Raw genomic sequence first — 13,848 nt, 5'->3', positions numbered from 1 at the left:
TTAAGCACTTTGTGACTTTGGTAGGAACGTGCTATGAAAATGAAATAATAATAATAATAATTATTATTATTATTGCTTAAATATTTATGTATTTATTTTTATTTGTCGTTCGTCCACAGGTCTGCCTGTCCTGGATAAGGGCTCCGTCCTCCGTTGCACTTCCTGACATTTATTCCATTTTCCCACGTTAAAGGAGTTTATTTGGCGACTACTTTTTTTCCGAGTGGAGGGTCTAGGTGTGGAGGATGTCGCACGGTGCTCAGACTGTGAGGCAGCTTGAGGTGAGGTCGTGATGCGTTAGACTGACTTGCCTTGCCCTCTCCCGCTGCAGTGCCCGGTGTCCACCAGCCGCGGTCGCTGCTCAGCTTCCTCAGTGAGCGGCGCAGTGAGAGGCCTTCCGGTTCCTCTGGCAGATCAGCTGACTCTGATGCTGCTGTCAGGAGACCTCACGAACTGTGTTGAATGGCAACTATGAAAATTATCAAGCCATAGAAACACTACAGACAGCTGTATTTTAATTTGTACTGACCACATTTTAATACACAGGTGAGTGAAATTGTCAAACGATCACAATAAGCGCCTGTGTTGTTGTTGTTGTTGTTGTGAGCCAAGCTAAGTGGCTAACGGCAGCTAATCCCTGCTGGATGTTGCTCGACCTTAACCATCTTTTTTGGCAGCTTCGTGTGACTTACAGTGTCGTTTATTTCTTGTTTGTGGCTTTTGAACTTTATGCAGCTGTTAGAAAATAAATGCGACAGTTAGAAAAAACATAACAGTCCGCTTTCAAAGGATTTCGACCCTGAATGAGCTCCTGTTGCTGCTGTAGCATTATTTCATGAGTTTGCTTAGTGGTAAACAGTATCAGTGTACTCGATGACAACAGCACGACCGAGGCAGTGCTATGGATAAAAAGACAGACTCAGTTGAGGGGGTGGAACAAAACCCCATAGTTTTATTGACTGAATAATAACAGAGGCAGCCCCATTAGTCTAAATACAGTTTTCTCCTCAGTTTTCTCTAGCTGCACCAGTTCTGTAACCATGACAGAGTTTTGGTTGATCTCTGCACCTGGAGAGAAGACCTGCCAGCAAACATGGGACAAAATGATGGCAGCCACCACACGGACCAACAACCTCTCTACCAACCACAAGTTCAGCATACCAGACCTCAAGGTTAGCATTTGATTTATTCCCTGTTTGTTGTTTTTTTCATACTTTCCCACCTGTACACAGCCACAACTTTGTGATAATATAGAATCTATAGACTTCACACCCAAGTGGTTCATTGTGGTCATGCTTTTCTCTCTCGTACATCCCGTGATTTTCTCTTGAAAAAGAAGCTAGATATTGGATGTACATGTAGGCTAATATCAAAATCACTCACCTTATATATCCACTGTCAAGAATAAGCAGAGTCTGTGTATGGGAAGCAGCCTTTACGCAGATCCGTTGCCTGCATGTTGAAGCGTTGGTTAGGTGAAGTTTTCATCCACAGAGCAGCTCAGCTTGTCTGGATCCTCTCTGTGCTGAAGGTGAAGTAACCTCGCTGACCTTGCTGCCACATGGGGCTGCAATGTTCTCCTGGAACTGTTAGCAATGCATCAGCAGCTCCGGACAAAGAGGCGCCGTTCTAAGCACATAGGGCCCCCTGAATGTCACTGTGGGCTGATCGAACCCCAGATGTCACTGTTTAAACACAACTCTGCTGACCCAGATGTCAGGACTGATGATGAGCCAAAAATCATAATGTGTTGATGTTTTACTTTTTGGCTTTTTGTGTTCAAAAACAGGTCGGGACACTAGATGTCTTGGTAGGACTGTCGGATGAACTGGCCAAATTAGACTCCTTTGTTGAAAGGTATGCTACCTGCAGTGCTCTGACTTGAACTGAACTTTACTATTCTCTATCTCTGAAGGATAATTATTATAGGGATTAAAATATAATTTTATGGTGGTTTTATAATCCCTTAAAATGCAGTCTGTATTTCAAACGGCATTTTACAAAATCTCCTTTAACCTGTGCAGCACTCCAGACTGTCTGATGTGGCGGGTTTACTGCTGCCTAATCTCCTCCCTTACCTTGTAACAATGAGGAATTTCACAGGGGCCTGAGACTAGCGAGCCTTGCAGTCTAAACTTGGCAATTTACAGTTGGGTGACACACCAGCAGCTCTTTCTTTAGTCATATTTATACCCGATGACTTATGTGCCGCGAGTATGTTTGTAATTTATAGTCTTTTGAAAATATGACATGCAAAACTCACACACAGCCATTACTGCCTGAGGCCTGCTTTGCTTCCTCTGTTGATATTTCCAAGACTGTGAGAAAGGCCAACTTTGCAACACGGTTTCACTTGTTTGACTACAGTCTGTCTTTAATCTAGTCCTTTTTGAAGTTTCCATCCAGCATATGTGGAAGGAAGATAATACGTAAACTAGTGAATTCTTCAAAATTGCACCCATTCATGTGTTTATTGAGTCTTTAAATGGATCAGGTTGTTTTCATTTGTCATTATATGAGTAATAAAATTTATTTTACATAGTTAAATTTAAACCTAAGTGGCCGATATGTGACTTGGCTTTGCTTGGCATCACTGCTCCAGGCACAGTTTTGAAACTATAAAAGTTTTAAAATATTTTTTTTCTTAGAATTGAATTGGAAATGTTTCGGTGGGTTTGTTCAAGTTTACATTCATGCTGCTGCCACCTACATTGGCGGCCTGATGTTACAGCCATTTATCTGTTACTTTGATCTATTTGAGTTGTTGACACGGTTCTTCTTTGACATGCTGCTGAACCGTGTGGTCGAATATCTTTAACTCTGAAAGTCTGCCATTTCGTTCAAACTTTTTGATGTGTGCGTATATGTTTGTGTAAAATTTGGAGGATGAGTTCATGGTGGTCACGTGAGCATGTGCAGGGTGAGTGTGTGGTTTACTCTGGCTTTGTGCGAGCACGTTGTGTTGGCATGGTGTGTTTTGATGTCTCCTGGCTGTTCACAGTGTGGTGAAGAAGGTAGCTCAGTACATGGCCGACGTGCTGGAGGACAGTCGAGACAAAGTACAGGAGAACCTGCTGGCCAATGGAGGTACAGTGACGGCTTTAACACTGTGTCTGTTGATTATCTCACTACCAGAAACGTGGTGATTACCAAGTGGACAGTCATAGCATTTAGATAAAATATCGTTCACATGGCATCCTCCACTGAGTAAAATAGAACTGTGGACACACTGATGTTGATCTACAATCTTAAATAGTCATGTTTTAAGAGTCAAATCATTCAAATTACAGAACAGCGTAATTCTCACTTACTTCTTGGTGTTTAACCATGCAGGTGGGTCAGTTTTGTTTGCCCATGTTTTGAGATCCATCTCTGAGATTTCTGCATCAGAAATCAGCAGTTCTTCAGAGTCTGTTTCTTTGGTACAGGTTAAGTTCCTGTGTGTACTGTTCACAGTGAAATATGTGGGTTATTTCGAGTTACAGGGACACTGAATCTAGAAAATTGTTAAAATTTAAAATTAAAACTTTTTTCTGTGCTTTCGACAAGTTTCACAGATATTTATTGTATTGTAACAAATGAAAATCTTGGTAAATAAAACTGGAACTCTTTGCCTCACTTGGTACCATAGGATATAAATAAGAAATTCTGTATTTTTGTAATTTGGAGGAAAACTCTTTTTACCATAATGGCATAAAAGATAGATGATGACAAGACAAGTCTTTGCTGTCTTTTTCAGTCGATCTTGTCACCTACATCACAAGATTTCAGTGGGACATGGCAAAATATCCCATCAAGCAGTCACTTAAGAACATCTCTGAAATCATCTCAAAGGTGGGTCTGTCCATTTGATTAGGAAACATATTTGTTGTCTCATTAATTCCATGTTAATCTGTAGTTCAGTTGTATTTGTATTTCAGCCTTGGCTTCTCATCTTTTACAGCAAGTAACCCAGATCGATAATGACCTGAAGACAAGAGCATCAGCTTATAACAACCTGAAGGGAAACCTGCAGAACTTAGAAAGGAAGAATGCGTAAGTGATACACAGACACTAAAATGCATTTCTAACACTATGTTTAACTAATTGTGATGTAGTCACAGAAAACACCATTACCAGTTAGGAAAAGAAATCATGAAGACAAAAAATGGATTTTCCCCCTTATCAACATCAGTGTGACTATCAGCAGGACTGACTTTTCTAAATGGCTGTTGGCTGGCAGCTGCAAAATATAAAACTTCCCCTGCAACTTAAGTGTCATATCAGAATATGTAGTCAAAAACCTCTTGATTAGGTCTGGTCTCACTCCTGTTGGTATCGTTTTACTCCCTTGTTTTATTGGTTTTTACAGATTTTCAGTTTAGTTAGTGCGTCAGAGGAATCAGTGCACCATTTTGTTTCTTCGAGCCTCTAGGATTACTGGACATGTTTTATGACCATGTCAGCATAGGCTGAAAAGTTACTGCGACTCTGCAGTGCCTTCTCAACACCAGGAACCTTCACTGTCTCATCCTTGTTATTGTAACACTGCTGTGTGCCTCTAGGGGGAGCCTGCTGACCAGGAGCCTGGCTGACATTGTCAAGAAGGAAGACTTTGTGCTTGACTCAGAGTACCTCATCACTCTGCTGGCAGTTGTACCAAAGTGAGTACCTTGATACAACTACTTCACCAGTAAACAACAGTATTGCAATTCTGGGGAAAAAAAAGATTCAAAGCAGTGAAGAAGACAGTAACATGCCGCTGCATGATGTTGGAGACAGACTTATTTAATCCTGGTGGTTCGTTCTTTCAGGACGGCGTACGCTGACTGGCAGAAAACATACGAAACACTCGCTGAGATGGTGGTGCCTCGATCCACACAGTGAGTGATGTCATCATATTCATCATTGTCATCATCACGTGACACTATTTGTCACACGTGATTTTGATTTTATCTATGATTTTATAAATATCCTGTATTAGGTTTTTATATATGATAGAGTTGTCTGGACAGTATCAGCAGTATAACAAGTTCCTTTCCTTTCTTCCAGTCTGCTATTTGAAGACAACGACAGTGGCCTGTTCAGTGTCACTCTATTTAGGAAAGCCATTGATGACTTCAAACACAAAGCCAGAGAGAACAAGTAAGAGCCGTTATACATATATTCTTTACCCTCACACAACACTGTGTGAATCACAAAACAGCATGTGTGAAAAGAGTCCACAAAAAAAATTTTGCTTAATTTTAAAAGAAGCCAGACTGTTAGGTAAATACAAATAGCTTTAACTCTAACAGAACATGTATCAACAGAGAGAAATACAGCTGTACAAAACTATTTTACTATTTTCACACAGCTGATACTCTCCCATATGTTTTATGTAGAGAATGTAAGTCAGTATTAAACAGTAATATTCATGATTCATCTTATTTCTAGGTTCACTGTGAGAGACTTTCAGTACAATGAAGAGGAGATGAAGGCAGACAAAGAGGAGATGACACGACTCTCCACAGACAAGAAGAAGCAGTTTGTAAGTGAAATGGACTCTGTGGGATTTTCAAAACAGTTTTAAAGTTGGTTTTTATAGATCTATATTCTCCTTTGGAGATTTGTTGTTGTAATGTGCTCACTGAAATAGTTCTGTTGGCTTTGTTAAGACCCTATTTTGATCTTGTAAGACAATCAAAAAAACTTGTGGTGTGCTGGGGAAAACAGTTCACTGTAATGTGAAATATAGGAAGGACTGTTTTCTGAATTGTCACATATCAACAATATTTAAGGGGCAACGATACATAAAAAATGGAATTAGGGGGCATAATAAGCTCCTACCATATTCACTAATATCTTTATTGTATTGTGTTTACTTTTCTGTCAGTGGTTACTGTTATGTGCCCTTTGTTCTGTGTTAGAAAACTGGAGTGTTTGTTTTTAGTCAGAAAAGAAGCAGTTACAGCCAGCAGCAGTCAGAAAACACTGACCACACACAAATCCTCTGCAGTAAAAAATGTTTCCTACTTACCAGTGGTGTTACAGAAAATGGACATGTTTTAGATAAAGAGAGAAAAAAAGCACCATCTTGTTTGAGTGCTCTCTGCCAGAGTTTGATAAGAAGAAAACATTTGAGTCACTTGCTACAAATTAATTCAGGGCTGTAAAACTGCCACATCCAAAATAGATAGTTACACAATGTAGTTAAACATGGTTAAACAATGGCCTCTCTAACCTCTTTGGATTTCCTCTTTGCAGGGGCCACTTGTTCGATGGCTGAAAGTGAACTTCAGTGAAGCCTTCATTGCATGGATCCATATTAAAGCGCTAAGGGTCTTTGTGGAATCTGTTTTAAGGTGCAGCAATCATACAATACAGACCTAATAGCACCCATGTATTTAACTATATAAAAGCTGAACAAATAATCACTTCACACTGTTTTTAGTGACAATAGTTAAAAAGTTGTTTAAACTGTGTGTTGCTTGTCACGGTGGTCTTCCTGCAGATATGGGCTGCCAGTGAACTTCCAGGCCATGCTGCTGCAGCCAAACAAGAAGACCATGAAGAAGCTGAGGGAGGTGCTCAATGATCTGTACAAACATCTGGACAGCAGTGCAGCAGCTATCATTGATGTGAGTACTATGATAAGACTGTGTAAAGATCTTACTGCAAGGTCATAGCATTAAGAAGAACACTGTACATCTTGAAGAACATGGGCTTGTGCCACAACAAAAACTTCATTATATCTCAGCACATATTTAATCCATAACTAAAATGATAAAACATACAATACCTGCATTCCCTTAAAGAATTATATCACAAAATATATTTTTAACTCCTTTATTCTAAAATGTATTGATATGCATTACAAATTTCATACAATTATGTCAGATGTAAACATTTTGTCCGTTCCAAAAGAAGAATTAATCTACTAATTTAAAAATCATAACCTGCAACGTGTCCCAGATGTATTCCACACACCAAATCTAAGCAGGTTTTGAGTATGTAGTGTGTTCACACTGGCAAAGAGACAAAATAAACTTGACTCAAAGCAGACATGGATGTCAGACTTTTGATTTTTTAGTTTTTCATGGACACGATTCTCCTGCTTGGAGTGCACACACAACGGGAAAAAAAATCAATTCAATTATGGGAGGAGGTGAAACGGCTCCAGAAAGGAAAAATGAGAATTAAATCTTAAGAAGGGTTTTCTTTCTTTGTCAAGTTGAATTAGCATCGTTAGTCCAAACTGAATTTCCTGTTATTACATGAGTAAAGTGTATGTATTAGGATTTTTGTATTCTAACAGTTTAGTGTACTTATTATCGATGTGGGACATATCAATTAAGAATCTCTGCTTGGGGCGGCCCGATGTCGGAGTGGTTAGGGTGCGTACCACATGAGCGGAAGCTCTAAGCAGCTGAGCGCCGGTTCGACTCCCGACCGGCCCGACTCTTTCCTGCGTGTCATTCCCCCTCTCTCTCTGCCCCCTTCCTGTCACTCTCTACTGTCCTGTAAATAAAGGCAAAAAAATATCTTTAAAAAAAAAAAAAGAATCTCTCCTTGTTCTCCAGCAGTGTTAGAGAATAACAGGTGCTCATGCTCATCTTACATAATGTGTGAACCATACACGGTCTGTGGTGTGAAACTCCAGTCTTGTGTAAAACTATGTTTGCTAGTGAGTGTATTGAATACTGTCCCAGCCCATTAACAATGTTGTGTAAATATTTTTAATGGTAATAAGCTTATCATAAAAAGCAGTTTTGGTAAAACAAAAAAAACATGTTAAGTTATTTTTGTTATATAGTTAAAATTAAACTAAAGTTTGCAGTTAAATGCATGGAAACCTGGGATTTAGGGACCTTTTTATCCTTGTATTACTTCCAAACAAGCTGTAGTTTTCAGTGATAAGTCATTATTTGGAACTGATTATCATTCTTCTCAGAGTGTTGGATTCAGTGAAAATTAGCCTTGGTGTCATTAAAGAGATTTCAATTAGCCTCTCATTTAAGGAGATGATCTCAGATTCAATCATTCAAACTGCTGCTTACACACACTAACATCATGTTTCTTGTCTTTTCATTTCCAGTCTGCGATGGACATCCCAGGCTTGAACCTGAGCCAGCAGGAGTATTACCCTTACGTCTACTACAAGATTGACTGCAACCTGTTGGACTTCAAAGTTTAACACTTTCTCCATTTTGTCTTTATGTTGAGTGTTGATTAAGTTGTGTTTTTCCTGATACAAACCTCCTCCTCCTCCTCCTCCTCCTCCTCCTCCTCTTCCTCCTCTACCCTCCATCGTCCCAGCTGTCTTTCTCCTCACTGCCCCTCTGCTCATCAGCTGCTTGAATGACAACGCTGCATGTTCATTCCGTGTGGTGAAAAGGCTCATCAACAAGCTTCTACCACTTTTACAACCAAGGGACAAAAAAAAGACTTTTAAATATTGTTTTTGTTTATGGTTTCCTTTTCTTCACAAGCCACACAAACAATTGATTTTTTGATGTGAATATGAATTAAGAAATCAAACTGAAGAGTTGTGTATTTACTGTGTCATTCCACAAGTGGTGGTGTGTATTGATAGCTACATCTTCTGTATCGGTGTTCAGAGATTTGTGTTTACATATGGGCAGTTTTATCATTGTACCCATGGCAACCAGATCTGTGTCTCTGAGATCGTGGGTTACACCTGCAGACATTGTGAAACAAAGATGTTATATGAGTGTGTGTTGTTTCATGTTGTGTATATTCGCTGTCAAAAAGAGATCTATATCTTGAGTATTGTGTAAGGCATTGATTGAATAAATATGATTGATGAATAAATCAAATGAAATGTGTGTCAGTTTATGAATAAGTATCATGAAAGCTGCTGCATGTTCATCGTTCCTCTCAGAATTCAGAAGTGTATGAATGTGACATGACGTAAAAGTCATATGGAGACGTCCATGTGAGAGAAATGAATGTGAGACTCATACAGCAGTGTCTGTGTGTGTAGTAAAAAGAGTTCCTCTGTGAAGCTTCATAATGACACATCACTTGCAGAGCCACGGGCTATTTCGAGGAAACTTCCTCTTCAAACAGAAATAATTTGGAATCCACACAGCTCCAAGAAAAATACTCAAGTTTCAACATGGGGGAGACCTGCTGCGTAGACCAACAGCAGAGGGCACCGTAAGGCCCCTTCATGATGATGAATGTGATGTTAGTGTGTCAGTGCAGATGTCCCCCTCACAAAAACTACTGAAAAACAAGGATTCACTAATGTAAACATGGGAAGGAACCAGCAAATATATACACTCTCCACCTGGGCACCTGTTTAATAAAGTGTAACATGTAGACTGACCGAGCACTTTAGTAGGAACACCATATTAACACTGGTTAGAGCCTCCTTTGGCATAGCGTCCACAAGAAGTTGGAAACATTCCTTTGAGATTCTGCTCCATGTTGACATGATTGCATCACAGGGTGCTGGTGGCTCACGAGGTACTGCCAATCTCCTCATCTACCATATCCCAAAGGTGTTCTATTTGATTCAGATCTGGGAGTTCACTGAACTCATCGTCATGTTCATGAAACCAGTTTGAGACGACTTTTTCTCTGTGACATGATGCTGGAAGTCGCCATTAGAAGATGGTACATAAAAGGGATGAACATGGTCAGCAACATTACTCAGACACTGGCAGTCAAATTATGACTGATTGGTATTAAGGGCCCAAAGTGTGTCAAGAAAACATCTCCACACCACTACACTGCACCACCAGCCTGGACAAGGCAGGCTGCATCCATGGATTCATGCTGTTGACCCCAAACTCTGACCCTACCATCTGTGTGCCTCAGCAGAGATCCAGATTCATCCGCCCTGGCTACGTTTTTCTAGTCTTCAGCTGTCCAGGTTTGGTGAGCCTGTGTCCACTGCAGCCTCAGATTTCTGCTCTTGACTGACAGGAAGTGGACTGACAGCCTGATGTGGTCCTCTGCTGCTCACAAAGCACTTTATTAGGAACATCTGTGCACCTTCTTATTCATGCAAGTATCCAATTATCCAATCAGGTGGCAGCAGTGCAATGCATAAAATCCCACTGGGAAGTTTAATTGTCAGCAATTCATCATATTTTTACAAATGGACCATATGTTCTGTGTGTAAAATACCAACCTGAAAAACAACTAGCAACTATATCTGTTAAATAAATATAATAGAATAACAAGGCAGTTCTCTATAAAATGAGCAATAGACTTATAAATGCTTACAAATCACCTGATTCACTTTATTACATGCTTAATTTAGTCCTTAGTCCACATTTGAGGAAGCTGCACCCTGTGGCAGACACAGCCAAATCTAGAAGGAAAAAAATTATTTTGAGGTTAGAAAGTATAACTTCATTTATTTTTGTGATAGCATTTCCTGCTTTGTAGTTAAACTCTTTAAATTCAAATCATGTTTATTGTCTATGTAAGCTGTAAGTATGCTAGTTCATAGCTACGAGAGCCTGGGTTAGTTGTAACAACAACAATACAACAAAAATCTTTCAATATCACATATTTGTCATAATTCTTATATCATAATGTTACATTTCAAATTTCTTTCAAAAGAGCAAAGTTGATGTAACTTAGATTTTTCTCAGTTTGTCCAGTCACATAAACCTGAACACACCTGTCTCTCAGGTGTTTGTAATGTGTGTGATTAAGAGTCAGTCAGTGCTGAGCTGAGTAACACTGAGACCCCAGCATGCCTACACCTGCGAGGAAAATACACAACAATGTAAAAAAAAGTCAGTAAACACTGATTCTGTTAAGAGCTCCGCACTCCCTCACAGGTGTTTAGAGTTGTGGCTGATCGGTCCTCTGCACAGACAGAGGCACCAATCTCAACATGCAACATGCAGTAAGAGTGATAGGAGCATTAATCAAGCTCACTGCGTGCAGAGGACGAACCAGGCAAATAAGTGAGAACGCCTGTGTGGTTGGGCCACGGCTGAGTTTGACTATCTGACCTAAACAAAAGTAACACCACAAGAGAACAGTGAACATAAACTAGCCAGTTGATACAAAACACAATCAGACAAAGATCAAGAAATAAGAAATAAGACAGCAGAGATAAAGTAAGACTTTATGGATCCTAAAGGTTTTTTTCTTCCCAGGATGCTCAGTATATACATAATCATATAAATATATGAAATTGTATAAATAAGCTATATATAAAACTAAATAAAATAAATTTAGAGTAATATTAAGTAAAACAGGTGCGAAGTGCAAATGATGGTACTCCACATAAATAAACTGTACAGAAAGGTGCGTCTGTGTTACTGCAGAACAATGTTAAAACACTGATTTAAACATGGCTCATACAGTCTGCAGTGTAACCTACCTACCCTGTAGTGGTCAGTGCACTCATGGCTGGATTACCCAGGGCATAAGGTTTGTTGCCGGGTCCTTGTGAACCCCCTCTCCCTCCCACCCTGTGCACACCGTGTAGTTCCCATCAGGCCCCAGCTCCTGGAACATGCAGGGATATGAGAGCCTGGATTTGACGGAGGGATCCCGTGTAATTTGAAAAGAAAAAAAACGCGTCAGTGCTTGACCAGTCTTTCAATCAACCCATCTCTGAAAAACCAGGAAATAGACGCGTGTGTGTGTGTGTGTGTGTGTGTGTGTGTGTGTGTGAGAGAGAGAGAGAGAGAGAGAGAGCGAGAGAGAGAGAGAGATCATGTGATGAAGGAGTGAGACTAGCTTGTTGTGTTGGGATGTGACACACACACACACACACCCCACTGTGCAGGCAGGACAGAGTCACACAAACACACACCGTCTTATGACTGCTGCTGCCGAAACGTGAGAGAGGCGTCGGGCGGGCGGGTACACAACCACCGGGGTGCCGCTTGCTTCTCCTGCTGCCCGGGGAGCAGGAGGGAAGCATCCATGCCTCCAGGTCCCCTCTCACATACCGGCCTGGACCTGTTCTCGTCGTCGGGCCTCCTGCGCTGAGATAATGAAAGGATGGCCGAGCAGCGATGCGGGGACCACGGAGGGCTGACTGCTGCAGCGACCCGCCGGGATGAGCAGCAGCGTCACCACCACACGATGAATTCAGCGGAGGAAGCAGGACCGGAGGACCTGACTTTGGAGGAGATACTGAGGCTTTATAACCAGCCCATCAATGAGGAGCAGGCATGGGCGGTGTGTTACCAGTGCTGCAGGACGCTGGCGAAGGGACACCGGGGCAGGAGGAGCTCCTCCGCCGCCGCCGGAGCATCATCAGCGGCGGCTCCGAGGAGGATATCCGGACCCGGGGATGTTCGGATACAGAAAGACGGGTCTGTGAGGGTCCGTCATCAGGGCTGTGAAGGTAAAATGTTATGTAAGGCTTAGTGTGCCTTAAGCTATTCCGATCTAGGCCAGGCCATCACTTGCATTTCAAATAATGGGGCTCAGGTGTTGTGATTGTCCTTAAGACTGTAATTTATGGATTTAAATTCCAGGAGGACAAGCTGGGCTAAAAAAAAAGAAAAAAAAAAAGACAGCAACCCTGGTGAATAAGCTCCAGCTGGGATATCACAGAAATACTATAGTGGTAGCCAACACAGTGCAATAATGTCTCTATAAATAAAATGTATAGGCCTACACTTGAGAAGGGTTTTCACATGTATGTCCTGATCAGGTGCTTAATTTGCACATCAGGATTACTCTGTAATCTGCAGCCAGTGGTGAAGGCTCCATTACACATGACCTAATCACTGATAAACAAAGGAATAGATCCTCTCTCCCACCAGAGACCCCTGCTGCTTTCACTTTCAGGCTCCTCATATTATAGTATTTTCACAGAATTTCCACTATTTCCCCAACGCTGGTGGCATGTGTGCATCATGTGGTTTCATCTTTTATTAAAAACCCCTCCCAGCATGTTTGCCACTTCTTATCAGATCAGGGTGTTCATTCTGATTAAAGCATGTGACTGCAAGCTGAAATGTGGGCACTGACTGGTGCGAGGCCTGAGCTGATTGATGCCTGAGCAGAAAAAGAGGGACAGGCAGGTGGACGTAAAGTTAGGATTAGTTTTCATGGAGCAGTGCTTCACTCCTCTGCACATCTCCTGCATCTTTATGGCCTGATTCAGCTGCTCCTAACCACCTGTGACATAGGAGCCTCTGATGATTACAGCTATAATTAACATAGTGCCAAATAATGAGAAGAGAAGTTAGGGGGACTTAGAGCCTTGCTGATATGACAGTGTTTCTATTACCAAGCTGAAAATATTAGAGAGAGGCGACTGTGTGGCAGCAAAGTGTGCCAAATGAGAAACCACGGCAATATTCTTAAAATAGTCCTTTAGGTATTTACAGTGTGTTTGTGGGGCTATGTAGCACTTTTATGGTGACTTTATTGCACTTTCAGTTTCAATCTGGGGGAGATATGAGAGAGACTGTCTGTGGTATTCGTCCCCAGTTACTACAGATATTTCAATAAAGGATCAATGAGGATTCAAATGTGTTGATAAAGTCAGTGGGTGTGTCTGTGAACGACTAACATGCACTTGAAGCCAACACGTTATGCTGTCTTGTCATGCCGAGACCTGGCATGTCCATCATCTGCTGTAATCACATTTGCTCACAGAGAGCACGGCAGACCGACTAAATGCCTGTCTATCTCTGTGTAATGGACTACCTGAGGGCCTGAGGGCTAAAATACTGCACACGAGGCCGAACACTGCTGAGTCAATGTTATGGCTTTTTAGCCAATAAGTGCACTGCAAGCTTTGTCTAATCAACTTTCTTGGGCAAATCTGAGAGGCACAGCTGAGATGGCGATGCTGGTTGTGGCCTGTAGGTCTATATGGTTAGAATGAATGGGCTATTTTTAGAAGCATGGAAGCAACCACTGGAG

General features: G+C 41.3%; 2 protein-coding genes and 1 long non-coding RNA gene across 8 annotated transcripts in view; 2 read left to right on the top strand and 1 right to left on the bottom strand.

Annotated features, from left to right (window-relative positions):
* The first annotated feature begins 386 nt into the window (after positions 1-386).
* LOC139613009 (V-type proton ATPase subunit C 1-A-like) lies at positions 387-8,803 on the top strand. Its single transcript, XM_071469253.1, has 13 exons — positions 387-546; positions 1,012-1,172; positions 1,790-1,857; positions 3,002-3,087; positions 3,740-3,834; positions 3,944-4,035; positions 4,545-4,643; positions 4,794-4,862; positions 5,032-5,124; positions 5,416-5,509; positions 6,226-6,323; positions 6,473-6,599; positions 8,057-8,803. Exons 2-13 carry the CDS (start codon positions 1,041-1,043, stop codon positions 8,153-8,155), a joined length of 1,152 nt encoding a protein of 383 aa, XP_071325354.1. The 5' UTR covers positions 387-546; positions 1,012-1,040; the 3' UTR covers positions 8,156-8,803.
* Positions 8,804-8,932: 129 nt separating this feature from the next.
* On the bottom strand, positions 8,933-11,911 carry LOC139613011 (uncharacterized). Of its 2 annotated transcripts, none has more exons than XR_011686673.1 (3): positions 11,774-11,911; positions 11,336-11,488; positions 8,933-10,306 (listed from the first exon to the last, which is right to left on the bottom strand). It is a non-coding gene; the product is annotated as an uncharacterized lncRNA (long non-coding RNA). The 2 variants fall into 2 exon arrangements; XR_011686672.1 differs by having other exon boundaries at positions 11,340-11,488.
* spire1b (spire-type actin nucleation factor 1b) overlaps positions 11,516-13,848 on the top strand; it is a 48,914-nt gene continuing 46,581 nt past the window's right edge. For 2 of the 5 annotated variants that reach the window (XM_071469241.1, XM_071469240.1), the window contains exon 1: positions 11,527-12,313. In XM_071469241.1, the coding sequence (XP_071325342.1) occupies positions 11,965-12,313 (349 nt within the window). In that variant the 5' untranslated portion in view covers positions 11,527-11,964. Of the gene's footprint in view, positions 12,314-13,848 lie in introns of all 5 variants that reach the window. The other 3 variants (XM_071469243.1, XM_071469239.1, XM_071469242.1) reach the window with 3 other exon arrangements.

Source organism: Trachinotus anak, unplaced genomic scaffold, assembly GCF_046630095.1.
Source record: "Trachinotus anak isolate AG129_WGS33_773 ecotype Australia unplaced genomic scaffold, CSIRO_AGI_Tana_v1 ptg000032l, whole genome shotgun sequence".
Taxonomy (NCBI): domain Eukaryota; kingdom Metazoa; phylum Chordata; class Actinopteri; order Carangiformes; family Carangidae; genus Trachinotus; species Trachinotus anak.
This window is presented reverse-complemented; position numbering and strand designations above follow the sequence as displayed.